The sequence below is a fragment of the Lagopus muta genome, chromosome 1, assembly GCF_023343835.1.
Source record: "Lagopus muta isolate bLagMut1 chromosome 1, bLagMut1 primary, whole genome shotgun sequence".
Classification (NCBI taxonomy): domain Eukaryota; kingdom Metazoa; phylum Chordata; class Aves; order Galliformes; family Phasianidae; genus Lagopus; species Lagopus muta.
Genome location: NC_064433.1, coordinates 77,308,379 through 77,333,809, shown reverse-complemented (window position 1 = coordinate 77,333,809; position 25,431 = coordinate 77,308,379). Strand labels below are relative to the sequence as shown.

The 25,431-nt window shown below is 46.0% G+C and overlaps 2 protein-coding genes across 4 annotated transcripts; both read right to left on the bottom strand.

Annotated features, from left to right (window-relative positions):
• Positions 1 to 328: 328 nt before the first annotated feature.
• LOC125685280 (T-cell surface glycoprotein CD4-like) lies at positions 329 to 11,994 on the bottom strand. Its single transcript, XM_048928222.1, has 10 exons — positions 11,630 to 11,994; positions 5,941 to 6,072; positions 4,228 to 4,401; positions 3,999 to 4,142; positions 3,551 to 3,826; positions 2,769 to 3,131; positions 2,413 to 2,655; positions 2,208 to 2,326; positions 1,893 to 1,960; positions 329 to 685 (listed from the first exon to the last, which is right to left on the bottom strand). The coding sequence occupies exons 2-10, from the start codon at positions 5,999 to 6,001 to the stop codon at positions 670 to 672; spliced, it is 1,464 nt and encodes a 487-aa protein (XP_048784179.1). The 5' UTR covers positions 6,002 to 6,072; positions 11,630 to 11,994; the 3' UTR covers positions 329 to 669.
• Positions 11,995 to 18,520: 6,526 nt separating this feature from the next.
• On the bottom strand, positions 18,521 to 24,259 carry LAG3 (lymphocyte activating 3). Of its 3 annotated transcripts, none has more exons than XM_048928188.1 (8): positions 24,042 to 24,259; positions 23,710 to 23,899; positions 23,353 to 23,579; positions 22,850 to 23,107; positions 22,386 to 22,679; positions 21,762 to 22,052; positions 21,386 to 21,501; positions 18,521 to 19,114 (listed from the first exon to the last, which is right to left on the bottom strand). In XM_048928188.1, the coding sequence occupies exons 1-8, from the start codon at positions 24,088 to 24,090 to the stop codon at positions 19,007 to 19,009; spliced, it is 1,533 nt and encodes a 510-aa protein (XP_048784145.1). In that variant the 5' UTR covers positions 24,091 to 24,259; the 3' UTR covers positions 18,521 to 19,006. The 3 variants fall into 3 exon arrangements, with proteins under 3 accessions (XP_048784145.1, XP_048784154.1, XP_048784160.1); XM_048928197.1 differs by having other exon boundaries at positions 23,710 to 23,881; XM_048928203.1 differs by having other exon boundaries at positions 23,710 to 23,878.
• Between the last annotated feature and the right edge of the window lie 1,172 nt (positions 24,260 to 25,431).

Below are 25,431 nucleotides of genomic sequence, written 5' to 3'. Positions count from 1 at the left end.
TTGTGAGTACCCTGAACTGCTTTACTGACAAAATTAGTCCTGAATTATGCCACTGTTCGTGATGTTTTCTTTGTTTTGTTGCAGATGAGATGAAGACTACAAGATGTGGTATGGGGCTTGAGGGTTATGTGGGGCTACTGAAGGAAAGCAAACGTGTTTCAAAATGAGCAGAGGGCTGGTGAATTAAGGAAAATTAAGGGATGCAGGAGACTGGGAACGAAGATTATACATCCAAGGGGAAAGGCAGAAATGCAGATCTGAGTCAGAAGAAAGTGCCCCAGAAAAAAAAATAAATTAGTCCAGTTTGCAAAGAAACAAAAATCTGAAGAAATTTATTGTAGCTCCAGTGAATAAAAGAAGCATATAAAATCAGTTCCACAGGAAGGTAAAATGAAATGCATGAACAAAATACAAGCATTATATATATATCTATTCTTCTATTCAGTGTCTCTCATTATAGGGCTGGGGCTCAATAACAACCTGTAAGGGTTTCTTATCTTGTCCATTGGCTCCTCTCCAGACAACAATCCTCCGTGGCATTATACTGAGAGAATGATGAAGGCATAGAGAATTCTATCAAAACAGGAGAAAGGGAGGTGGGTTCGCAGAGCACTATGGGCTGACAGGTGTTTGTTTAGGTACAGGCAGAGAGTTCCTCAGTCTGCAAAGCTACTTATACATCCGGCTGCAAGAGAAAAACATTACGTTAGCACCAGGATTACTGAGATGACGTCTTGAAGCCAGACAGCTCATAGGGGAGGACTACACTCCCTTCTGCAGTCTGGGGGCAAACGGTTACTTGTGCATCCACATGGCTGTTTACATTTCAGTTACACTGAGATGCTTGCTTGATAAGGAGAGTTAAAAAATAACTGCATCAGCAATTGTATTGCACAGATTTGTCTAGCTGTATGTTTATGTAGTTGTATGGGCTTGTCCTCCTTATGGATATTTTCTTCTAACCTTGAAAAAAAGTCAGGGAAAATCAGGTGAATTTTTCAACATGTTACGATAATCAGCTTTTCACCACATATACACATCCTAACTATGAAGCAGTGTTTGCCATTTACTCAATGAAACCTCAATAGCAGTGAGAAAAACTGGTGAAACTTATCACAGTTTGCCACTGTCACCAGTTAAAATCAAGCAGAAGTCAAATTCTGTATCCATCGATTTATTGAACTACTTCATGTTGTTATTTATACTGTTGTGGGCTCTCCACTTTCAATGATAGTGTAAATGTCAGTGTTTCTCTGCAACTGTTTCTGTGGCCTGATATCATATAAGCTTTAAGACCTTGAAAAGGGAAAGCTCTGCTGAGAAGTCCTTGCTTCCCCAAAGTAAGCCAGAACATGATGGTGTATCACCAGTACATTTGGGAGAGGGGATGGTTCACAGTGTTCTCTTTCCTGGCTCCTAGGAGGTCATTGACAATTTTCACAGACTGCAGTTCAGCACTGGATAGCAGAGCTGGGTCACATTATGACATAATGGATTTTTTAGATTTGTTTTTCATTCTTGAAGCTGGTTGTGTGTCTTCCACCTCAGTATCCACAACCTCTCAATCTGTAATTCAGGTGGATTCTGAATCCTATCAAAGGACTCTGGAGCTCCTGCTTGAGTTTGGCATGTCTAAACATCGAGGTAATTCAAGTGAAACCTCTGCTTAGAAGTTTACAAGCACAGAACTACCATGGGTATGGAGCATAACAAGCAATTCATAAGATATAGCTCGTAACTCAGAAACATAACAATAACTGAAAATGCTGAAATGCAGCTTTTGTGTGGGCACCAAGTGGGTTCATGCTCCCTTTCTTCCCACTCAACCATCCAGCTCCCCTATCTTGAAAGCAAAGTACTTGCTCAATCCAGCTATCCTCATTACCACTTACCGTTGACACTGGCATGTCTTCTTTTCCAGCAAGTATTGTTTTGCTTGTGCCATCCTTTTTGCCCGTTTCTACCAGGAGAAAAGGGATAAATAACAACTAAATTGTTTACACTTAAAATGCTTCCCTATGATGGGGTACTGAAGTACGTTCTGACGTAGCTACTACCTGCAGACTGTCAATCTCTAACCCTTTGCCTTGAGTGTAAGGATTGACCTACTATCTATTCTGCCCCACTCATAGAGAGAAAACCAGGCTCCTCCTATGGTCTGGGAAGACCGTCACCTCTTCACCTTTCATGGACACTGGGATACTAACCCTTCTCCTCTGCCAGCTCATAGCAGTGATTATGCACACGCATGCAAGGCTGATCACCAACACACTGGCTCCAATAATTGCTCCAATTACTGCATAGCTATTCCAAACATGAGCTTCCTCTGTGGAAAGAGAAAAGTATTCAAAGGCAGATAGAGAATTTCAAGGCTTTTGTGTGGAGGTAGGGATGTGATGTTAATTTCCATACCCACGGTATAATTAAGGCTGATCTTTCTGTTATTGTTTTCCATGAGGTGACAGTTCCACAATCCTGGAGCACTGACGTTCACCTCCACTTTTGCTTCTTGCTGTTTTGACTTCTTGATTTCCATCTCAGTCCCATTCGCACGTTCCCAGAGCAAGTGGGCATTGGGTGGCAGGGGACCAGACACCTGGCAGAGCAGGGTCATCTTGCTTCCTCTGGAGAGTGGCCCAGCAGGGTTAGCCGAGACTGGAAAGATAAGAAAATGTCACATGAGTGAGAGGATGGGAAGATGGGTCCATCCGTACACTTGTGGCATCCAGATTTCTGCAGCTCCTCATCTGCTGATCCCTTTCTCTCACCTTGCATCACCACTAGTGCCCTCGTGCTCCAGATTCTTCTACTGTTGATCTCCAGCTGACATCGATACCGCCCAGAGTGATTTAACTGGGCTTTGGGGATTTTAACTTCTATAGTACTGTCAGTTTTCCTTCCAGGTATCTCAAACCAAATGTGGTTGCTTTTTTTAGTTTTATGCAGCTCTCGACGTGTTGTGACACTGAAATTGAACAGCTCATGGATGGCTGCATTTTCCTGTGGCTCCCAATTCAGTTTTCCTATGAAACCTTCTTTCCATTCTATCTTCCTGAAGTTCAGATGCCATGACAAGATCACAGCGTTGCCAACAGTAGTGTACATTATTTCCGAGCGTTCTTCCCCAAAACCTGAATTCAGAAGATACAAGAATACATAAGCAGGGAAATCTGTGGCTTCTCCGAGTGTACCTTTGGTCTTGTGCTCAGCTGAGAGTCCTAGGAGAAAAGCCACAAGATGTCTCAGGGGGGATAAGCAGTTAGAGACTGAGAATGGGTTTAAAGAGGCAAAACTCTCAAGCTCACCAGAGCTGAGAAGAAGAGTCCCCAAGGAGAGGGTGATCTTTTAAGGCCAGCCTCGAGAAGAAAATGGGAAGAAGTGTGAGACAGAGCTCAGGCAACAGAGCAATCCAGCTGCAGGGTTGGAGGCCCAGGGAAATTAGCCCTGGACACTATTCTGTGAATGGTGGAAAATGAAATCATGGTTCATGAGCTGGAGAAAGCACTGGTTCCAAAGTCTGTATGCAAGCTGCATTTTTGTTGTCACGTACCTAATACCTTCACATCAAAGGAGATGTTCTGATTAATCAATGGAGAGTTTGAATAAACGTGGCACATCCAGGTTCCACTGTCCGTAGCCTTCAGTTGCTTTAGCTTCAGTGTGTATTTTTGAGGAGCCTCGTTTTGCAAAATTTCTGTTGTCACTATCTTATTGCTAATATTAAACAATTCGATGCTGAGATGGGGTTGTGAGTGGGATGAATTTTGCATTAAAGTGAGCTCAAGATCTTCATTTGCAAGGAAGTACCCATTTGAAGAGACTGTCACTGTAAAGAGAAAAAACTTAGCCAGTAAATCAACTCCTCTTTCTGCAAGTGAAAGGGGAAATGAGTTGTGAAGCAATGGCATGATGGATAAGGAATTCCATCAGAGATGTTTCTTGGACCTTTTCTCCCCTCCCCTCACCTCCTTGTGGTTACAAGCCCTCTAGGCACTCACATTTAAAGACATGCAGTGAGATACTGACTTCAGGAGAGTAACATGTACAGGTATAGATGCCAGCGTCATCCAGGCTCAAGTCTGACACCTTCAGCTGTTTGCTGTCCAACTTCGATTCAGATCGATGAGTCATTGGGGCTTTGCCTTTTGAAAAAATAAGCTTGTTTAGGAGGGAAGAAATTTCTCAGCTATATACTGAGGAGAAGGGGTGTGAAATTGGAAGCCTTACCTTTAAAAATCTTTGTTTTAGAAAAGCTTATAATTATAGAAGAAACTTCCTTATACTTGTACTTCCAAGCACAGTTCTGATCTCTCTGATGGTTTGTGATTTTACAGTTCAGGATCACCTCCTTTCCTGCAAGCCCAGTCTGTTGTTCTTGCTGAGCCATAATGGGGGTCAGACCTAGAAGTCAAATGCCCCCAAATACCTGTGGTTATGGTGGGTTTACCAACACTCACAATTTTGAGGTAAAAGCAGTTTTATTGAAACAACCTTTTCCCCACTGAACGAGATTCTGTTGTCCTGCTGGTAACGAAGGCAGGACTGCATGTGTCATTCCTCATTCACTGTGTGTTCAAAGCTTGAGGCAGCACTGTCAAATTTGGTTACCTCTTCCTTCACATTTTACACAAAGCAAGACCGAAAACTCAGGAAAACAAAAGGATAAAGGATGTGAAAAGGAGAAAGGAGGAAGGAGAAAGGAGGAAGGAAGGAGGAGGGAGGAGGAAGGTGGAAGAGAAGGGCAGGGAAAAAGTAAGAACGGAAAAGGGAAGAAAGGGAAGGGGAGGAAAGAGGAGGGGAGGAGAAGGAAAGGAAAACATCTCAGAACTGCTTCAGCTGCACAGAACTGCAAAGCTCTCATTGGTCCTACTACAGGAGCACCCTAGAAGTGTAAACTGAAAAGTCTGTATGTGTTTATGGGAGAGGTTTCCACAAGTTATGTTTCCCTCCAAGAGCGCTGGTATTCTGCAGCATGGATAACAGAGGTTTTCCAATAATTGCACTGAACGTGATCACTGAAAATGATGAATCAGTCTAAAAAGGGCAAATTATGAATGCCATTCATAAGACTATCTTGGTGTCTTTTGCAATGCTTTTAGTTACAGCTTGCATACAATATTTTCATGGGTTTTTTTTTTTGCAACTGGAATAATCCAAGCTGAATGTTTGAGAAATGCAGATTTGGCATTATTCAGTAACTTTCCATTCTTGTAAAAAGATCACTAAAATGTCCACCAATTGTTGTAACATTAGCAATCAAACTGAACAAGCTGCTAACATAAAATTTGTAATGGCAAACCTATGATCAGAAATTCACAAGTTTTCACCCAGGCAGCAGGAGGCAGTGTGAGGGGTAGTATTTTCCACCCTGTGCTCAGTGTATGGGATCTGGGCTGGTTTTGGCCCAGGAAACAAGCTCTGCCCTGAGCACAAGTTCCTTCTGAAGCATTTATTCACGTTCATCCAGGTTTTTTGAACCCTAATGCTGTATGGCACAAAGTCTTCCTCGACTGGTGGTCTTTTTCTGTGGCACTGCTGTGAGAGCCATATCACCACTGCTGGACAGTTACAGAGTGGGCCAGACAAGAGGTGAGCAGGTGACTGCTGTATCTGTACTGATCTGGGGAGAAAGGCTTGAACAGGACTGCTCTAAAAGCATGTGAGACTGCTCTCTGAGCAGACTCCTGCAGAAGCATCTCAGTGGTCTCAGGGGAAGTGAACCATGCCCTCCCATCACATCAGCCTACAGATTCACCTTAGCAATAGGAGGTGGCAACAATTATTAAAAGATAATAATAATAATAAAAAAGCATATTTATCATATTTCAGATGATAAATTATGAGGAGCTTAGAAACACCTAAAATGCTATGAGGCTTTTGGGAAGGTTGCAAGCATTAGCAGGATTCACTGCTGCTTTTCCAGTGCAGCTGAAGACTCACCCAGCTGCAGAACCAAGACGACTGCAAGCACACTGCTCACCACTGCTCCACACCTCTCCATCTCCAAGGGAACGCTCCTCCCTGCTGCAAACTGAAGGGCTGGGAATGCTGTTGGTACCAAGGGATGCTAACCTGGAAGACCCAAATGCTCTGTTAAGAATGGTTGATGTAGTTTTAGAATCACCCAAACTGTAACCAGGAAGTTGGAATGGAGAAATCCAGAGATCCCCTCCCATCTAAGTCTTTCTGTGTGATTTTATGATTGCATGATAGAGACCGTCTTTAGGGCTCCTTGTAGCATTTTTCTTTAGTGGTTTTGTTGTTGTTATTGTCTATGTGTTTCTTATCTTAGAAGTTTTGATAACCACTGTTTCTGATGTTTTTTGAAAGGCTTGCTTCAATTCCTAGGGATATTCTACAAAAAGTCTGGGGTGAATGGAAGAACGAGGTCAGAAAGAAGTTGCATTGATGATAAAAAACCTGAAATGGAAGGTTCTGGAAGAATTTGTCCATGGCATCCATGGTTCCACATGCAGAGACCTCCAAAGCACTTCTGGAGGATGTCAAGTGTGTGCATGGTAACTGGAGGGTACTGTGTGAAAGCTGACGGCATAGAGACAGGTCAGAAAAGATTTTACAAGCAAACTTAGCTTGTAAGGTGGGAAGGGCAAATCTGAAAATGCTTTAGATGCAAGCATAGAGCCAGGAAGAGTGCTAGAGCTGCACAGTCGGACAGAGAAAGTGGCGTAAAGAAGAGTAGCATGGGATCGTCAAGAACTGTGAATCTGTGGGACCACCAGGGGGCTGTACAAAAAGCACAGGCTTCATTTAAAGTAGGAGAGGCTTCATTTAAACTGAAACAGAACTTGTCTGCTGACATTTAAAGGGAGAATGTTCTTACACGAAGACTGGGGAAAGTCCAGTCGATAAAGATGAGCATATTTTTGGGGCTGCAGTGTCTGAAAAGTAAGAACTCCATGTCATCAAGTGAAGGGTCAGACAGAAGCCAATAAAACTCAAGTGACAAAAAATGGGGAGCAATGTGAACAAACCAAGCCCTGTTTTAATGGAGTATGAGAAAACACCTTGGCTGCTACAAAAGGAGAAAATCAGATATCAGAAGCAGGGGTGATACGTGGATGAGGGGTGTGTGGAGGAGTGATCTGGACCCATAGCAACAGCAACAACAAAAAATCACTGCAGTGTTTAGAGAAGTAGAATAACTGATGGGAAGGTCACCAGGATCTAGATGATAGCAGACACATTCTTTCACAGTTAGCATGGTAGAGTGAAGGCTGGAATCATAACAGGACTGAAATCAAAAGGAACACAATGATAACTTAATACTACATATGTAATATGTGCAATATTACATATTCCCATGGGGATACTTTATTATTGAATTTAATGTAAATGATCAGAGCTCATGAGACAATCAAAGAATAGATTAAACATCTGTGTTATGTTTACATGTAGATCAGGTCAGCATGGCTGAAAATCTGACAGCTGAACAGACGAACACACATGAAAAATGCAGGTGCACAAGCAACACAGCAGCTATGTGCACCATAGAAGAGAAATACATGACAAAGACATTGTCAGAGATGATTGGCAGCTTGCTTTTTACAAAGCAAACAAAAAAACCATGCTGGGCCCAGGAAATATTTGCATGAGCCATTTTGTGCAGGGAAAAAAAATGCAAAGGAGCCAATGCATGCAATTGGACATAATTTCCCACCAGATGCAGTGGCAGTAATCAAGCAGTTCGTTGAGCTGTGCTACAGAATAAGGAAAGGGGCAACAACAAGGCATTTGTATGCATCTCACTCAGAAGAAACATCCTGGCACAGGGCCCTGGCAAAGATCAATATCACCCTGAGATGACGGAAGAAACATAAGCTCTGCCATGAATAGTCACATCACCTATCCAAGTGAGACCAGCAGGAAAAGTCAGCCACCTCCCTGCAGTGATGTCCACAAGTGAACAAGCTCAGTGCTGGGCTTCAAATATTTTGAATCATTAAACTTTATAACAATATTGGAGGTGATAGAATAGATATAGACCAGCAAAATTGCCATCACACACCATCATTTTTTACTGTCTGTGAATCTAATTTCCTGTTTCCTGTTTCAGTTTGTTCTTCACCTTCTTGCTATCTAGCTGGAGAACAAAACCTCACAACTAAAATGTCATGGTACCAGTGAACTGCTGACCTTGTGCAGTTTGGTAGCTGCAGGTTGATGCACCTTTCATACACTGTTCTGCTGTTTCTTCTTGTGGTTTCATGCATATATCTCTCCATTCCTTTTTCATTCATACTGATCTTATGTCTGTGGTAGATCTCTGTATCTTGATGACCACCTACATGTTACGAGTCATTGGGGAAAACAGGTTGCTTCCAGCTAGAGTTTCTTTCATACACTTTCTGTCTCCTTTTTGCTTTTCATTCATACCACTTCTTATTTTTCCTGTCTTTCGGTCTCCTGTGACACTCCGAGTCAGAATGTGGGCAGTGGTATTCAGAAGTTTACACATCTCATTGTGTAAGACTGCTATGTCGCAGTAGGAAGTGGATCTTGTCACTAGTGTCTACAGCAGACCCACAGCCTCCTTGCAGGCTTACAGACGTATCTGTGGTGGTACTCAAAAATTAAGTGGTGTGAGGGAATATCCCTGGGAACTGGGACACACTCATCAGCCATGTTAAACAGCTAGAACATTTTCTGACATTTCTTTGGCCCAAGAGAACTCTCCTGCCAAGCAACTCCCAGGATCCGTTAAAGTGTTAGGATGGGACAGGGACCACTCCCTATAGGCAGCTGTCACATAGCCAGTTCATTTTGGAGATTAAGTGAGTTTAATAGCCCAGACCATCTCATGCCAGTCAGCCTCAATGCCAGAAACAGTCTGAGCACACTAGATTTATTAGCACGCCTAGTCTTCACAGGAGGAGCAGGGCTGCCATCCAAGTGCACATTGATTTCCATTTCATTTTAACTTCCCCCTCTTACTAAATTGTTTTAATTTCCTTCTTAACTTCTTTTAATGAATATTCCCTCCCCGGGGGGTGGGCAAAAGAGAGCTGTGGCAGCGACTGGTCTCACTGAGGGATGACCAAGGACAAGGTCTGCAGGACCAAGCCTGGCCCAGAAAGCACCTGCTCCTGAGAGCCTCGCAGAGTTGCTGGCTGCAGGCAGCTCTCCTCCAGCCTAACAGCAGCATGACACAGGAGGAAACTGAAATGAAAAAAAGAGCCCAGAAACCACTCCTCCTGCAGAGTAGGCTATCTTCCATCTCACTGCCTTCACGCACTGCTTTCATGCCGTGCGGTTTCCTTGTTTTCTCCTCTCGCTCTTGCTTGTGGCTGTGCTTTTGATCTGACAGCAGCAGCAGTGTGTTTGGTGGGGCAAGGAGAACTGGGCAGGAAGGTCTGGGCAGGGAGGCCCTGGCTGCTCCCATCAGGGCTGCCACACCTCAGCCTTGGCTGCTGCCCCCATTTCTCCTGCGGCTGCTTCTGGGCAAGGGCCAAGGGATGCAGCTGCCCCTCGTGCCACACGCTGGTCTGGTGTGTATTTTAGGTTCTAGAGTGCAGTTGTTTGTTAGGGATCACACCACTCCTCAGTTTAAGTGTCTCAAGCAAATCTATCTACTGTACTATGCAGCAGTTCCCTTGAAAATGTTCATTAACAAGCAAGCATGAGTGAGCAGTAGGCAGGGTAAGAGACCAAATGCAATAAAAACAGACAGTGAAAGCAAAGAGATGATAGAAGTGGAGGTCATTTTATGGGCTTTATGGTCACCCCAGAGCATGAACAAGCTTAGGTGTCATGAAGCACAGTCCGTGCCTTGATTTCCCCTTGAGCACCCTGGCTGTTCAACAGCTCCTGAAACAAGTTTTCAACCTCCACAGCTGCTCCCAGAGGGACATGATGCAGCAAGGCCAGCCATCAGCCCCTCTGAGAGAGGTCCTACCTCTAAGATGGAGCAGAGTGCCATGTGGGCACAAACCACATTTCCTTCTGCCACAAAGTCTTTGCAATCTGTCTGTGCATCTGGACCTTCATGAAGACCACCAGAAACGTCTCTATCTCTGCAGCCCAGCCAGTTCCCTGATGGCTTCTGAACTATTTCAACCATTTAAGGGGAAGCCAAGAACTTTCTGTGCATGACAAGTATTTCAGCATACACTTTCTGAGCTTTTCCCTTCTAACTAGCCCCTCTTCTTTCCTTCTAGGCCTCCTATATTTCTCTCTGTAAACAATCTTTCATCCCAGCAATTCACAATTAAAGCCCCTGGATGCCTTTCTAGGAGGCTGTGACTAGCGAACAGTATCAAGATATCCTCTGACGACAGGCCCTTCATTGTGCTCTCAAGCCATGTGCACATGGGATGTGCTTCAGGCATCATTAATCAGCTGCTGAGATAGGAACACTGAGATCTTACATTAAATGTTCTTGATTTGCAGTCCACACTGGAAAAGGGCCTATGTAAGTATGGATAACATAGCACAGCAAAACTGTACGTTCCAGTCCACTCAGAACAAAAATGTTGACAAAAATGACAGGAGTCACTCCATAATTTTTCCTCATTGAATACACAGTCCCTGCGCAAGAATGTGGCAGAAAGGATGGGCACTGTCTAAGAGCACTGAGTACGAATGGGATAGTGGGTTTGTGCCATTAAAATGAGTCAAGTCCTGCTCCATTGCAGGCAGCTTGGGCAGCCATCTTTGTGAAACACTGGGGAGGATGAAGAAAAGATTTGTGAACTGAACTGAGAATAACACACACAAGGGACTTAGCAGGAGTGCTCATTTTATAGTGGAAAACATTAAGAAGTAACCTGAGCTCAACCTTAATGTACCATGCAGGGAAACACTTGGGGTGACTGACAAAGGTTGAACAGAATTCATCATCTGAAAGATGAAAAATTCACCCAGAAATGAAACGGTGAGTTTTAACAGTGCAGCAGTCTGTGACAAGGCTAAGGTTTTCAGATGTCCTTAAACTGATTTCTTGCTGCATGAAATTCTGCTTAGCCAGCCCTGAGCTAGTGGTTCAGGCTGCATTTGCAGCTGTGTTGCGCAGTGAGTCAGCCAGCCGACATAGTTAGAGCAGGCTCACCGATCATGGAACGCATACATTTAAATGGGCTCTCCTAGTTAGCTAGAGATTGGCGTCTTTTTATCTTTCAGGCTTATTTTAGAATAAAGTTCCCCTTCCTGGAGGGCATGTGGAGAAGGTGATAGCAAGTGGCAGTTGATGCTGGAAGGCTGCTCTCGGTGCATTTCCAACCTCTGGGGAAATACAGTCCTTGGTGTCAAGTCCTATAGGACTTTTTTCTGAACTGTCGCTACGTATGGGTTTAAGAGGTCTGTGGGATCCCCAGGATCTTTTAGTAGCTCTCTTTTTCCCTCTTCCAAGGAAAAATCCAGACAGAAGAACAATTCTTAGTTAAAAATAAAAGGCCTCAAAAAATTGCACAGCCAGAAATATTATCAAGTAAAACATTTCAATAAAGTTTAGCATCAGGACTTTAAGTGGGGCAAAACTTATCTGTCCCTCATCCTGTCCAAAACAGTAACTCGTATGAAATCATAAGGTTTGTGACAACATTAAAACAAACAAACAAAAAAAACCCAGATTGACCTATTTTTTCAGAGAAAGACAGAAAGAAAGTTTCCTTACCTCTTTTCCTCCCTCTGTGTTTCTGTCTCCTTGTGTTTGTCACCTGCTGTAAGTGATCTAACGCAGCTATAACTGAAGGAAGAGAAGACTGAAGCTGATGTTAGAAAGCTGCTCAACAGATGTCGGTTGGCCTTTGTGTCTCCACCTCTCCCACCGGAACGTCAGCACGGTCTTGCTGCCGGTCCAGGCTCTGCTGCAGTCTGTGAGCTTCTCTCAGTAGATGGTGATCTTCCAAATGCGTGTGATCTCAATGCTGGATGTGAAGAGAAATGAAGACCATAATGGAAGGCTATATATTGCGACGCCTGGGAAAAATGAGTGTGAGAGAGAGCCTATTGGCCATTCGGCGGCTGCTGGGAGGCCGTAACAGAACCGAAACTTAAAAGCGAGCGATTGGAAACCTCCTATGATCTCCTGTCAAAGAATGATTGCAAATTAACATGTTAGCTGAGCAGATCCAGACTACTGCCAGGCCTCTAACGAGCTGTAAGGGCAAGCTGACCTCCATTTTCTATCCTGTCTTGCTGCTAAGAGGAGCCACCTCTTTGGAGTGGGCTGTGGCCCTGCCCCAGGGCTGCTCGGGGCGGCAACAAGGCTGTGCCTCCAGTCCTGGTGGGCCTTGACCGCCAGGCCCAGCAGTTTAGAAATGACCACGATTAGGGCGCAGTTAAGGGGGAACCCCTGAAGCAGTGAGGATCATCTGCGCAGGGTACTGCTGAGATTTGGTGTGAGATGAGAATATTTTCTTCATCTTTATTCTCTCAGGTAACCTCTACCAGTACCACAGCTCAGCTGTTTCCCCTCTCTGTAGAGTGGAGGAGGGGGCTTTTGTGGTTTTCCACCCACATTCGCTATCTTTCTCTCTGAATCCCAGCCTCAGCCAAGGTGACGGAAACCCACTGAGCCCCAGACACAGCTGAGATTTCATCTCCGTACCACCCACTCTTCTCCTCCAAGCAGTCACTCGCCCCTTTGTCTGGAGGATGGGTTGAGAGATACAGAACCAGGCTTTCAAGGAGTAGGTTCAGAAAAACATAACTCTGAGGTTCATAAAGTGCCACTAGATGTGAAAGGAATGGCACTGATCAGGCCTCAAGTTCAGCAGCTGGTTCTTTTGATGTCTCTTTGGAGAAATCACAATGCCCAGAACTTCTCGCAGACCCATTCTGAGACAGGAATTTCCTTCCAGAGACTGCTGCTTCGCATCAGCTTCTCCCAAATGCCCTTGCATGCCTGAGAACACACATACCCCTTCTGGCCTATCTGTCAGAGAAGGGCTGTCCTGGAGAAAACAGCTGAGAAAAGACAGGTTGTGACTGTAAGGCTCTGGCATGAGAGCTTTGGAAGAGGTGCTCTGAGGCTTTGAGTTGTTGCTGCAGCTCACATGGATTCTGGCTTGCATTTTGTTTCCCCAGCATGCTGTAATGCAGAAACCCTGGCTTGTTTTTGAACAGTTGTTTTATGTCACTGCAAATGCCAACCAGCAATAGCATTCCCTGAATGGGCCTGGCTTCCAAAACACATTTGGGTTTGGTGCAGATTTGTAAGGAGAAACAGCGCTATTGGGCCTCAGGTGACAAAGCTGCAGGCCTGGCCCCCCCTCACGGACCTGTTCTTAGTGCAGGGATTGCTCAGAGCTGCCACAATGGCACAGTGTACAGTCTCTGTCTATCTTGCAAGTACCTCTAGGATTAGGGGTCACAGCATGCAGTGACGTGTTTGTTTCACTTTCATCCAAGCATCTCAAAGCACTTTGCAAGCATTAATTAAACATCAGAATCCAGGAGAGATGAATAGTATTAGTCAGGCAATCTTTCTTCTAGCTGTAATATTTCTCATGCATATTTAACTAGTTTTTAAATTCCATGCAAACCTGGGTCTCACCTTGCTGGGACAGATGCTACACTGCATCCACACAGAAACTTATTCAGTACCGCACACCGATCTGGTGGCAGAGTGGGAAGTAGAGCCTCAGTGCTACACACTGCTTCCCCCTAACCAGATCTGTGGCTCTCATTTGTCCTATTTTTTCCTCTTTGGAAACACTCCCCATACACCCTGCCTGGCGCTCTGTGTTCTAATCCCACCACCAGCAATATTTTTCCAAGTTAGGGTTGGTGTATAGCAGATTCTTGCCAACTTTACCAGAGAAAGGCATCTCCTGGATTACGCTGAGTGGAGGTCCCAGTCTGCAGGTACATTAAAATCTCTCCAGGAATGTGTGAAAATGGGGAAAAGGGATTTCAGCTATCAGATGTTGAGAAGGACCATTTACTGATGGTAGTGGAAAGTCAAGAAACCTTCAGAGAATCTCCAGGCAAGCCAAGTTTCCCTGCATACTGGGGAGGGGTCAGTGTGCCTGTGAGCTCTGATGGGTAAGGGATACCCAGATGTACTGCAAAATTGATGAGTGCTCAGTGACTGGAGCGAGGGAAGGGAAAGTGTTAAACACGGTGTGAAAACTGTATTGGATGTCAGTGGCTCCAAAGACAGGTAGCTTTCTCTTTGCAATAGAATATCTTCCATCTGTTGAGCTCCTTGCAGGACTTTTCTGCATCCATACATGGAGAACTAAGAAGAACAAGCAGCCCTCTGGAGAAAAGGCCTGGTGGTTTGCCCCCAGTAAAACTATACAACTCAGAAAGAAGCAAGGCTCCTGGATGGTGCTGGGGGAGATCTCTGTCAGCAGGCACTTGGAGTATATCTGAGGAAGCTTAAGCCAGGAAAAGAGAACTCTCCAAACAGATGGTACAAAGGTTGATGTACTGATCACAGTGAAAAATCAGAAAATCTCCAGAGATGTCCTTCATGAGTAAGAGGTCATGTGAGGGATGTCAAATACGATGGAGAAAGAATAGCCAGACACGCTAGGATGTCAGAGATGGCTTGGTAGTGCTGAGGAACAGAGGGACTATTGTCAACTGTTTGTGTCACTGAAAATGAGAAAGACTATAGTGAGCCTAGACATAAACAAGCTACTGTTTTGACATGCCAGAAATGCAACGGGCAGGAGAGCTGGCTGTGAGAGCTTTTAAGAAAGTGCTTGGGGCTGGTCTTGCTTACTGTGTTCATCAATGGACTTGGGAAAAAGAGCAGGAGAGAAACTGGTGACTTGTGATACACAACTGGAGGGCTCTAATCAGTACGAGGGAGGGGTCTGGTACATAATGAAAGCATCTCAGAGTATTGAAGTGGGGTGCAATTCAGTGACGTAAGCTGTAAAGTGACGCTTTTGAGCAGTAACTATGAGAGTTTTTGCCTGAAGTTCCTCAGCAAAGGAACTGTGTTTAGTAACTAGTCACTGGAAGCTGATGTGACAACGCAAAAGGTTCCAAGCAATGATTGGACCTGATAATGCAAGCCCTGTTCAGGAAGGGGGGAACTCCACCGTGCTTGGGCACTAGATGGCAGCATAAACCCGGGCCATAGGAGCAGCTGCATCCATCGCACCGTCCCCGTCGATTCTGGAGCACAGGTGATGGAGATGCAAAGCTACCAGGCTGCCTGGGCCGGCTGGCTTTGGGTCTGTGGTGCTGGACGGCCCCACACAAGCGTTTGAAGGCAGCGTGGGGCTGAGTGGTGGGGCTATGGGGCCTCCTTCCCTTGGAAAGTTCTTGTGGGAGCAGCAAGCACTTAGCTCGGTTTGGTGTGAAATGTTCAAGGGCTTCAGAATGCTGGGCAGGACAGTCCTGGTGGGCTGGCTGGCACTCAGCAGAGCTAGAGGGGAGTTCTGCTAGGAACCTCCGCATTGGTCAGGAAACCTGGACTGCCTTCCATGGAACAAGATGCTGCTCTGGTGATATGAGAATAAGATGCACGTTGTTCATAAAGGAAGAGGAACATGAAAAATCTCAATAATGACAAATAACAAGTCCTTCCAAGTGCTGCTCTTGTGTATCACATGTTTTTCATAGGCACGGTGTGCTATGCCCTCTTATTGTAAGACCCTCGGAAACCCCTGCCTTCAGGTGGGAGGGATGGACATTTCATACTACATCATATGACAGCTTTTGAGAGCTAAAGAGTATTTTGTATCGAATCAGCATATCAGCAAGACATAAATCTAGGAGTGGAAGCTCTGCAACGTGATAATGTTGCAAGAAACCTTCAGAGAGTCTCCACCACATCATGATTGTCCCATATGCCTTGGATCTCAGTGTGTGGCACAAGCTACAGTGCTTACAACAACGGTGTTCCTATAGGTAGCTTGGTTTGAGGGAACCTTGGAAGACAAAATGAATGACTCTAGGTGTTTTGACTTTATCCACTACTGCATGGAAGTGTGGAAGGAATCCAAGCACAGTAGTGAGACGTGGATTTCTTTTGCAGAATTGTTGCTGATATTGTTCCTCTCCATTTGCCAAGCAGATACAACACTCAGTGTGCTTTAGTGTCATGGACACTAGCTTTGTATTATTAAAGGCTGTGAAAATATACCAACATAACTTGGTATAGACTTCTTGTTTTCTGTTGCTCCTTTGTCAGATCATGCTATTTCCTAGCAATTGTTGAGCCTCTCACTTGAAATCTCTTAGAAATCTGGATGTAGGGCCTAGGATTTTTGTTGTCAGTGTTTGTCTTTTGTTGCTACTGATTTTTTCTTGGATAGCACCGGTCTTTCCTTTCAGAAAATATCATTCCTTTTGGAGGACTCGGATGCAAATAAAGCATTTGCATGCATAGTACTTTCTTTGCCTTCTTTAACTGCACCCCTCTGCCATAAGGGAATCCATTGGATTTCCTGTGTTTTTCTGAAGCTTTCTACTTCTGGTAAATTAAAAATATTTTTCTGACTTTTAGCTGTATCCTTGTGGAAAACTGTCACATCTCTTCCTTAGCATGATGTTTGCTTAACCTTCTGCTACTGCATTTACTCCACTTGGGACAGATTTCCAGATGTGTTTGCTTTATTATATAGACTTAACACTTCTACTTCATCTGTGCTGATTTGCTATGTACCAGCTTGATTCCCTCAGTGTCCAGACATATTTTCCTATTTTCCTAGAGTTGCACCAATCCATTTGTGAGTAGTAAAATTTCCCTTGGCCGTGGACAATTATTTCTGTATTGGTATCAGTTGGCTTTGGGGCATTTTTCCTTAAGGTCTGTCAACCAAAACAGTTCAGTGGCCACGTCCATCACTTTTGCTTGTGCCTCTATTTTGTCAGTAATGCTAACCTGCACAAAGTTCTTGACTAGTTACAAATGCAAGACTGCAACATCTTTTAAGTTTTGGATATCATTCTTGGCACCTTAGCACTGGCAGAATTTGTATTTGGCAAAAATACAACCCTGCCTTTGGCCTTGCAGCCGTTGTAGATGGTGTAATTTTAATAAGCACTAATCAAACACCTCAGCTACCATTTGTCCTCCCTACAACAAAGAATATATTTGCACGACATGCTACAAGTAATACAATGATTGTGGGGGGTATCTCATGCATATGATTGTGTTTATGTACAGATAACTGTACATAATTTTACATCTGATCACCACTGGCTTCAGCAATCAGTTCTTGGTGAGGATTCAGGAGTAATTGGGTTTCCTAGAAAATCCAGTGCTTGGCTTGAGTTTTGCATCTTCAAAGAGTTCTCAGCTTTTTCTTTCCTCCGTGGAGCTGCAGGGTTACCCAGGGCAATGAGCTGACCCTGCACAGGGGCAAGCAAGAAAGCTTTGCTGTGTGCCCAGAGCCAGTTCAGGGCTGGGAAGCAAGGAGTGGAACCAAGCTGCTAGTTGTTGAAGGCAACAGGGAGCCCACCTCCATCAAAATTAAATCATGAGTTACTAGTGTTCTAGGGGGTAAGAAGAAAAAGGCCCAGCGTACACATAGCATGAACCTATTTAACTGTATCAGGAAACTTGAGAATGATAAGGACTTTGGAGACATCTAAGAAAACAGCTCATCAGCATTAGGAAGGCCAATGAAATTCAGCACCACTGTTGCCAAAGTCATGTAGCCAAAGGGAAAATATAAATGGCATAACCACATCTTAGCTTTGGCTTCCTGTAACCATACCAGGTCAGGAAAGAGCCTGGGCATCATGGCAGAGGTCTCACTGAGGACACAATAAAAGCTGAAGCTCTTGGGTCAGGCAAGGGCCACGCAGTGAGAAGGCTTCCTCAGTGGTCTGCAGAAATAAGAAAACCTGGCCTGGTAGTGAAGTCCTCAAATCCAAGCAAGAAAGTCTTCCTTCATAAATGCTCAGAGCTTAAGTTTCATGCCAGTGCCTCCTTGCTGGAGCAGCCACATCCCAGTAACCCATATGGGAGAAGCTAAATGTGAAACTCTTTGAGCCTTTCCTCTGAAGTGGTACACAATGACTATTCAAGCAGTACCACAGTCCTCTTCCATGGCCATTTGGAGAGGAAGTGAGAAAAATTCTCTAATCAGGTGAAAACTAAGTGTATTAAGGACTGTGGGAAATGGGACTTGGTGGACTCACTCCTACATTTAATAAGTACATCACGAGTCTGGGGAGAGTGTTAGAAAGTCCCAGCATCAGTGAGAGATCTATCAGGAAAATCTGAGAAATAAGAGAAGGAATAAATAAATCAACAAACAGGAAGAGCCAGACAGGAACAAAAAAAAAAGCAATACCAAAAGACACTGAATCACAGCAAAAATGAGAGGCTGAATCTGCAATTCTTTCTTCTCTAGTGACATTTAATTTCCCCTTTCCCACCATCAAAATTTCAGAAATTAACAGTCAACTTCAGCAAAGCCAAACTGTAAGAGAAAGGCAGCAAAGTCCTTAGAAGCTGCTTCATGCAAACTGAGATACTCCCAGAACCATCAGGAAGCATCCTCTACAAACACACAAAGGGACCAGAGTTTTTTTGGACGTTTATTTTACGTTCTCAAATAATTTCTAATAAAATAAAATGCTCAAAATGTGTAATATGTGCAGTTCTCTGTAGGATCCCTTCTGCCACTGAATGAGTGCAGGAGCAGGGCAGTGCAGGGAGTGGGAGGAGAAACTGGGCATGGGGAGAAAACACCAACGGGTTGTCAGGGAGCTGGGCTCTGGCTGCCTCCTGCATTTGAGTGCCCAGCAGAGAAAGGCTGAGAGGGCAGTAAGGAGGGGCAAGAGCTGGGAGAGAGAAGTGAAACTGAAGTAGGAGATGGCTGCTGGCCCAAGTGCTTCCAACAGCTCCAAAGCATCTGTGCTACCTGCTCCCTTATTGCAGTGGTGGCTTTCATCTTGTCTTGGTATGCAATTCCCAGCCTTTCTGCAGGTGCAGAGCTCCCACGGTCTCCTGAAATGCTCATGCCATCCCTAGACCCTCCTCAGAGGTCTGCATGTGCCCATTCCTCTTCAGCACAGCACACAGGGCTTCATCCTCCCATGCAGACCAGGCCTGGTGCCCATGCTCCAATCAGCACTCAGTCTGCTGGATTGTCTGTTTCTGGTTCTCTTCCACCTCCTTTGGCACAGTGACTGCATCTATCCGTTCCAGTGCTGGGAAGGAAGCAGGCAGACGCACCTGAAAGAGAAGAAGGGGGCAGCGTTAGGTGTTGGAGGGATGTGGCACAATCTGGGGCTTCTTCCTGCCATGGAAGACACAGTCCTACTGCTCTCCATGACAAGGTTCCCATTGCCTCCTAAAGCCAGTGAGGACACGCCTGTCTGATGCATGCAACTTCTGGGGAAGACTGGCTCAATGCTGCCCTCTCTGCAGTGTTATGGACAGAAGGGATAGAAAAGACAGGACATATTCAAGAGAGAGAGCAAAGAATGATCTGGGCAATTGTCAGACCATTGACAAGTTCAATTATATGCCAGATTTTAATAATAACTTTTCAGAGAGAATAATTACAGGCATGAAGATTTGTGCAAAATGAGATAAGACCCAAATAAAGACAGAACCCATTCCACATCTTGCTTTAGCAAGTGACTTTCTAGATATTCGAAAAGAGGCAGAAATCATAGTTCCTGCTGGTGATAAAGTGTATTGTGCCACCTGGACAAAAAATGCAACTGGGAAATGGTATTAGTAGAATGGCATTGTAAGCGTGATCTCACATAAGGGGAAGGGACTGGGATTTTGCTGGCTGGTTTCTGCCAGCCAGTATAGAAATAGTAAGCACAGGTCTTCAAAGATCAGCTGTGGCACCAGTCAATAATGGCTGAGTATGTGAAAGTGCTGATCTGTGCTGTAGATGAGCCAAAGCTGATGTTTGGAAGAAGAAAATGTCACTTAAGACCCAGATATTTCAGTAGAATGGAATAAGGAGATGAAAGATGGTGAGTGAAACAGAACAGTGCCAACTGTACATTGGTGGGTTCAGGAATTCAGAACAGGAATGCCTACTGTGTTGTTAAGAGCTAAGGAAGGAATATCTGCGAGCCGCTGGTGCTTGACCCATGCAAGAAGAACAAATGTAGTATTAGAGAATGCCAGAAAAGAGAGGGAGAGAAAGAGAAGATATATTTGCTCCTCCTTATCTGCATTTTCACAAGGGATGAGCCCAACAGGGAGTTTCTGCTGAAAAGGGCCTGAGAACCATCAGTGGATCGAGGTTTGTTTACTTCACACAGCAAGGCCATGAGATCATATACAAATGCTGTGAGATGTTAATATTCTGGCTGGATTAGAGCTGCTTAAGCTAACAAAACTGGACATCTCTGTATCCTATTTGTGAGTGGGTTTGATCATCTTATCCGACCCCTAGGCTTGCACAGTCTGAAGGGTAACCTAGAAATCTACAGAAACTGTGGATTACTCTCTCAAATAACTATCAGTTCTAATTAAGAATGGATGATGAAGAACAAGTCACAGGTCACTCTGGCAATGCTCACAGTATTTTTTTAAAGTCCATCTCGCTCCTGTTCTGATGCTGCCTGTCTTCAGCTTCCAGCCACTGGGGTTTGCTGGGAATTTGCATCACTGCTGTAACATTCCTTCTCCAGCTCAGGGCAGGTTCAAGCCCCCAGCCCCCTTGCTGAGCTAAGCGCCAACACCTGAGATCCCTCTGAGGCGTGGGCCACCACAGCAATGGAAGGTAATTTTCACTGTTGGCCCTCTCCAAGCAGCTAGGTAGAAGCAGCTACATCACACAGAGTGCTGCATATTCATGAGACGTGCCCCTTGCCAGCAAAGAGAAATCCTGACAGAAGAATTTGCCGTAAAGTTAATTTGTAAAGAAACCATGAGAAAAATGCAGAGAAACAGTGTGATTTGTCTGCACAATTTGTTTTCAGCAGCAAGCTGAGATACTGGAAGAAGTTGAGCAAATAAAGGGCAGTATCTTGCTGGAAGCGAATGGCAGAGGCAGGAGGGCTGAGCCAGCACAACAGACCTGAGTTAAGATCAGCATCCGGGAACCAACAGGCATTTGTATGGAATGAGAGACTGCTATTATATCAAAGCATCCAGGAAAACAAGAGGATACCCACAAAAGCCTGGAGGCTCACCTGCCTCAGTGTGGCTTGATCTCTATGAGAGTAAACAAGGAGCTTTTCAAGTCTGGGCTGCCGATGTCCCCTAAGACTTCCGATTCCTCCTTGGAGGTTCCTGACCTGCACCCAGTCACCAAACAAACCCTGGCACTAGCCAGACTTTCTGCTACCTGATGTATGACTTTCACCACACATCTATGCACCTTCAGCGCCACAGCCAGGGACTCATTCCACAGATTTCCCCTTTCATCCTCCAGCTCAGATATTTAATTGCTGGCTCCAGGGTACCCAGGGGAAGGTCAAATAAGGGGCGATGTAGAGGAAAACTAACAGAAATGGCATGATGGGCACTTACCCTTTTTTGCAGTCCCAGAGCCAGAACACAGACCATAAGCAGGAAGAAGAGGGTAAGCATGAGCCCAAAAGTAACCTGGCCACTGAAGATGGTGGGAGGGCTGGAAACCTGGGCACCTACAAGGAAGAACCACAATTAGGAAGGAGGCAAAGGTTTATTTTTCACTGGAGCAAGACTGGAGTGCTCAAACAGAGGCAAACTGGAAAAGTATGAAAGGAACTGGATGGAGCAAAGGGGAGAACTGATGAGAGCTAAGACAAGATGGCAATTAGATGGGATTCAGTCAAAGGGGGGGGTGAGACCAAAAAAAGAAGTGACCAAGGGAATTAACAGAGTGAGAAGAAGGGGCTGGTTTCAGACGTGCAGGAGACAGTACCTGTGATCTGCAGTCCATACTCCACTGATCCTAGTCTGCCTTCTGGGCCATATACACTGCATTCCCAGATGCCCACATCCTTTTGTGACACTTGGGGTATTTCCAAGGTAGGGCCAGTCTGCACTCGGCTGTCCTTCAGGTTGTGGGAGGTGGCCACAGTCAACTTTTTGCCAGCAGAGGCAGAACTGAGGTGCTTCCACTGGAAATGTTCATGTCCCTGGGGATGTGTAAGGCTGCAGGTGAGCAGCAAATGAGATCCCTCGGAAACTGGTCCTTGGATGCCTGGGGTGACTACAGCAACGGAGAAAGCTACCTTCAGGAAAGTCAACAGGCAAATCCACATCTCTTCCTAAACCCTCCTTTTTCTATTACACGCCTCCTTCATTACCTCCTTTAATTTCTTTTTTCCCTCAGTCCTTCAGACAAATAACTAAGATGCCCAGGAAAACCTCTGCTTTAAGAAGAGTCTAGTGCAGTGCAATGCCTCAAATAGAAACCTTGTTTTTCACCCTGGGGCAGGAATCTACAAGCAGGAGCAACCTACACTCACTGCAGTGATGCAGAAGGAGGTTTATCAGAGTAGGATCCCAACGGGGTGATGAACCTACCTGTCTTTCTTCTCACCTGTTATCACTGCCAAGGTCACGTCCCTGCTGAGCATCTTGTTGCCAACAGCAACAGCGCAGCAATACCGCCCTGCATCAACCGGCCCCACCATGGGGAGATGAAGGGGGAAGCTTCTGTTGCTCTGGTTCTGCAAGATGCTCCAGTTCTGCAAGTGTCCTCCTGCAAAGTGGCTCCAATGGGCTTTCACCACATGGATCCCAAAGGCACTGGGCAGGTAGTTCAGGGTGCATGGCAGGTCAACTGCAGAGCCAGCTGCGGCATAGACCACAGGGTTGGTTGGGCCATCGAAACCTAAGTGAGAAAGAGAGAGCACAATTTGGAGTGGTGGCTGGAAAGAGTACCATCTGCGGAATGAGGATAGGATGAGAGCTGCGAAGCTGTAACTACTGGAGTTGGTCAGTGGCCATACAAAAGGAAGCAACTCAGAGAAGCTGGAGTAGCAACGCAGAGGCTGAACTCACCTAGAATTTGCAGACTGTGTGTGGCAGAAACGATTTCATTATCGGCGTATCTGAGCTGGCAGTGCCAGGATCCTGAGTCACTCATGGTGGGCCGGAGGATGTAGAGAGCCCCATGCAAGGAGCAGAAGGTCCCAGAGTTGAGGACTGGGCGCCCATTGTGAAACCAGCATGTCTCCACCAGACTGGCCCGGTGGCTAGAATTGCAGCTCAGCAGAAGCGGCTCATTTTCTACCACAGGTCTGGGTGGATTGAGGGTTACTGCAACCAAAAAGGAAGGAGGGAAGTGAGGGCTAATCAGAGGAGGACCGCCAAGCCCTCCCTTTGTCCACCTTCTGTCCCAGCTTTGTCCTTCAGGCAGCCCTCTCCAAAAGCGAGAGTAGATGGCAGGAAGCTGTGGGCTTTCGGGGGGCCGCTGTCAGTACTCAAAACACTGTGCCAAACAACAACCCCCCCCATACAGCCTCCTAAAATCAAAGTTCTCCAAGGTTTCCACCTTCTCTTACCTGTAACTACCCCCAGCTCCACCTGGCAGCTCCGGACCTCCGTGTTGTAGGTCACCTGTGCCTCATACAGACCCGCATCGTCACTCCTGACTGGGTTGATACGCAGGGAGAAATTGCCATTGCGTAAGGCAGAGTCCAAGACTGACACCCGTGGCCTCATGGGCAGAGCCGTCTTCCGCAGGCCTGTGTACTCCACCTCCAGCACCACGTGCAGCTCCTGGGGGGCACTGAGACACGGACAAGAGGGCGTAGGTTTGCCGAGAGCAAAGGCTAGATCAAGGGCTGAGGCGGGAGAGAGAGGATGTGGGAAAGCACCCCTCCCCACAAGAAGACAGAATTGTGTTTGCCTTAGCTTACCTTGCCCCGTGCCGCTTCCAGAGCACGGATGTCCTGTCAGACAGCTGTTTCCTACTCTTCCCGCGCTTCCTGGGGCTCAGGTAGCAGGGCAGCAGAGTCGAACTCCCCTCTCTGGCCCACACCTTCTGCCCTCTGTTTTCCACCCCTGCTGCTCCTGGTAGGATGTTGCCTGCTGTAACGAGATGGAGGGCTGAGCAAAGGGTGGGGGGTCACAAAGTAGAGGGTGAAATCTAGCCATCTGCAGTTGAGGATGAAGGGCTTAAATAATGTGGAGGGGACAAATTCCTGGCTCACCCAGCTTCTCTGCCCTCCCTGCACTCAGTCCCTCTTACCGTCGACAGCCAGCAGAGCGAGGAGTAGCAGCGGGGGCACTGGCCTCATGGTGGCCTCCAGGAGATGTGAGAGCTGGTCTGCTCTTAGTGGGGTCTGAAGCTTTCAGAGATCAGCAAAAATAAGGCACGGGCAAGCAGGTGTTGGAGTGGGTGGGTGAACCGAGTGAAGGCCAGCTGGTCTTGCTTGCTTTCGTGCTCTCTCTCTCCTTCTGATCAAAGCATCTCCCTCTGCACCCTTATACTGTGGGTGGGCAGCTAATTTCCTCATATCACTAAGAAGATGCGTCACGACCAAGAAGCAGGCGTAGGGCTGAGGCATGTGAGGGCAGAGCTGAAGCCAGTGAGAGAGAGGAGGGGGGGGACCAGAGGCACTGCTCTAAGCATCTTTTAGTGGAAATTCTTTGGGTCGCTGTTGTTTTTCTTACAAGTTTTGCTTCTACACAGACAATGGAAAAAGTATAGAAGACACTTCCCAGCAAGTGCTCTTCATGTTTTTCTTTCATCTCTTGCCTTTTTTGGTTTGATCTTTCCGCCTCTCACAGCTTATTTCTAATTCTTTCAGGGCTTTTCAGAACTTGTAATTTTTTTTTTTTTTTCTGATGATATCCCCCTCCTCTATCCTCTTCCATTCCTCAATGTATTTCGGGGCATTTTTTTCGATTGGTCAGTTTAAAGGCAGCATGAGAAAAGGGTCTGTGGTGAGTTACATGTCCTCAAGGGTCTGTGAGCAAGCTGAGGTGGTCCAAGACAAGACAAGGTCATCCACGTGGAAGTGGCAGTAGAGGAAGTGCCCAGGAGAAGTGACCAGCACTGAGGAGGAGGGGCTGCACGCTGTGACACTGTGTGGAGAAAACATCCTTCTCCAGGACAGCTGGGGAAAATCCACCTGGGCTGTGCACTGAGAGGACTTGCTTTGGCTCCCATCTAGCTCTCATGCTGGGCGAGCACATTTCCACTCATGTGCCTCACCCCAGGCCCCCCGTTACCTCAGAGAATCCCCACTGTCATGGCTCACACGTTCCAGCAGCCCACTGGTTCTGACTCTTTCAGACTTAATCATCCTTCTGTGTGTGGTGTCAGACACCCAAGTCCCTTAGCTGGGTGGGCTGGGGCTTTTCTTGGGGCTAGAGGAAGGGAGGTGAAGGTGGCTGCCTCACTGCTGAGGCATCCTTGCTTACTTTCTAGCTTTCCTCAGCCAGGTGGTGCGGGTGGAGGATAAAAGAGACCATAAAAGAGTGGTGTGCCTTACTGAAGCAGCAACCTGTTGTGGTGGCTGCTCTCATCTCTGCTGCTGCACACAGCTCTTCTGCCCCCTGAGGAATGTGATCAGTATGAAGTGTATGGGAACTGGGAACAACCTTGTGATTGCTGGGGGGAAGATTTTGCAGCC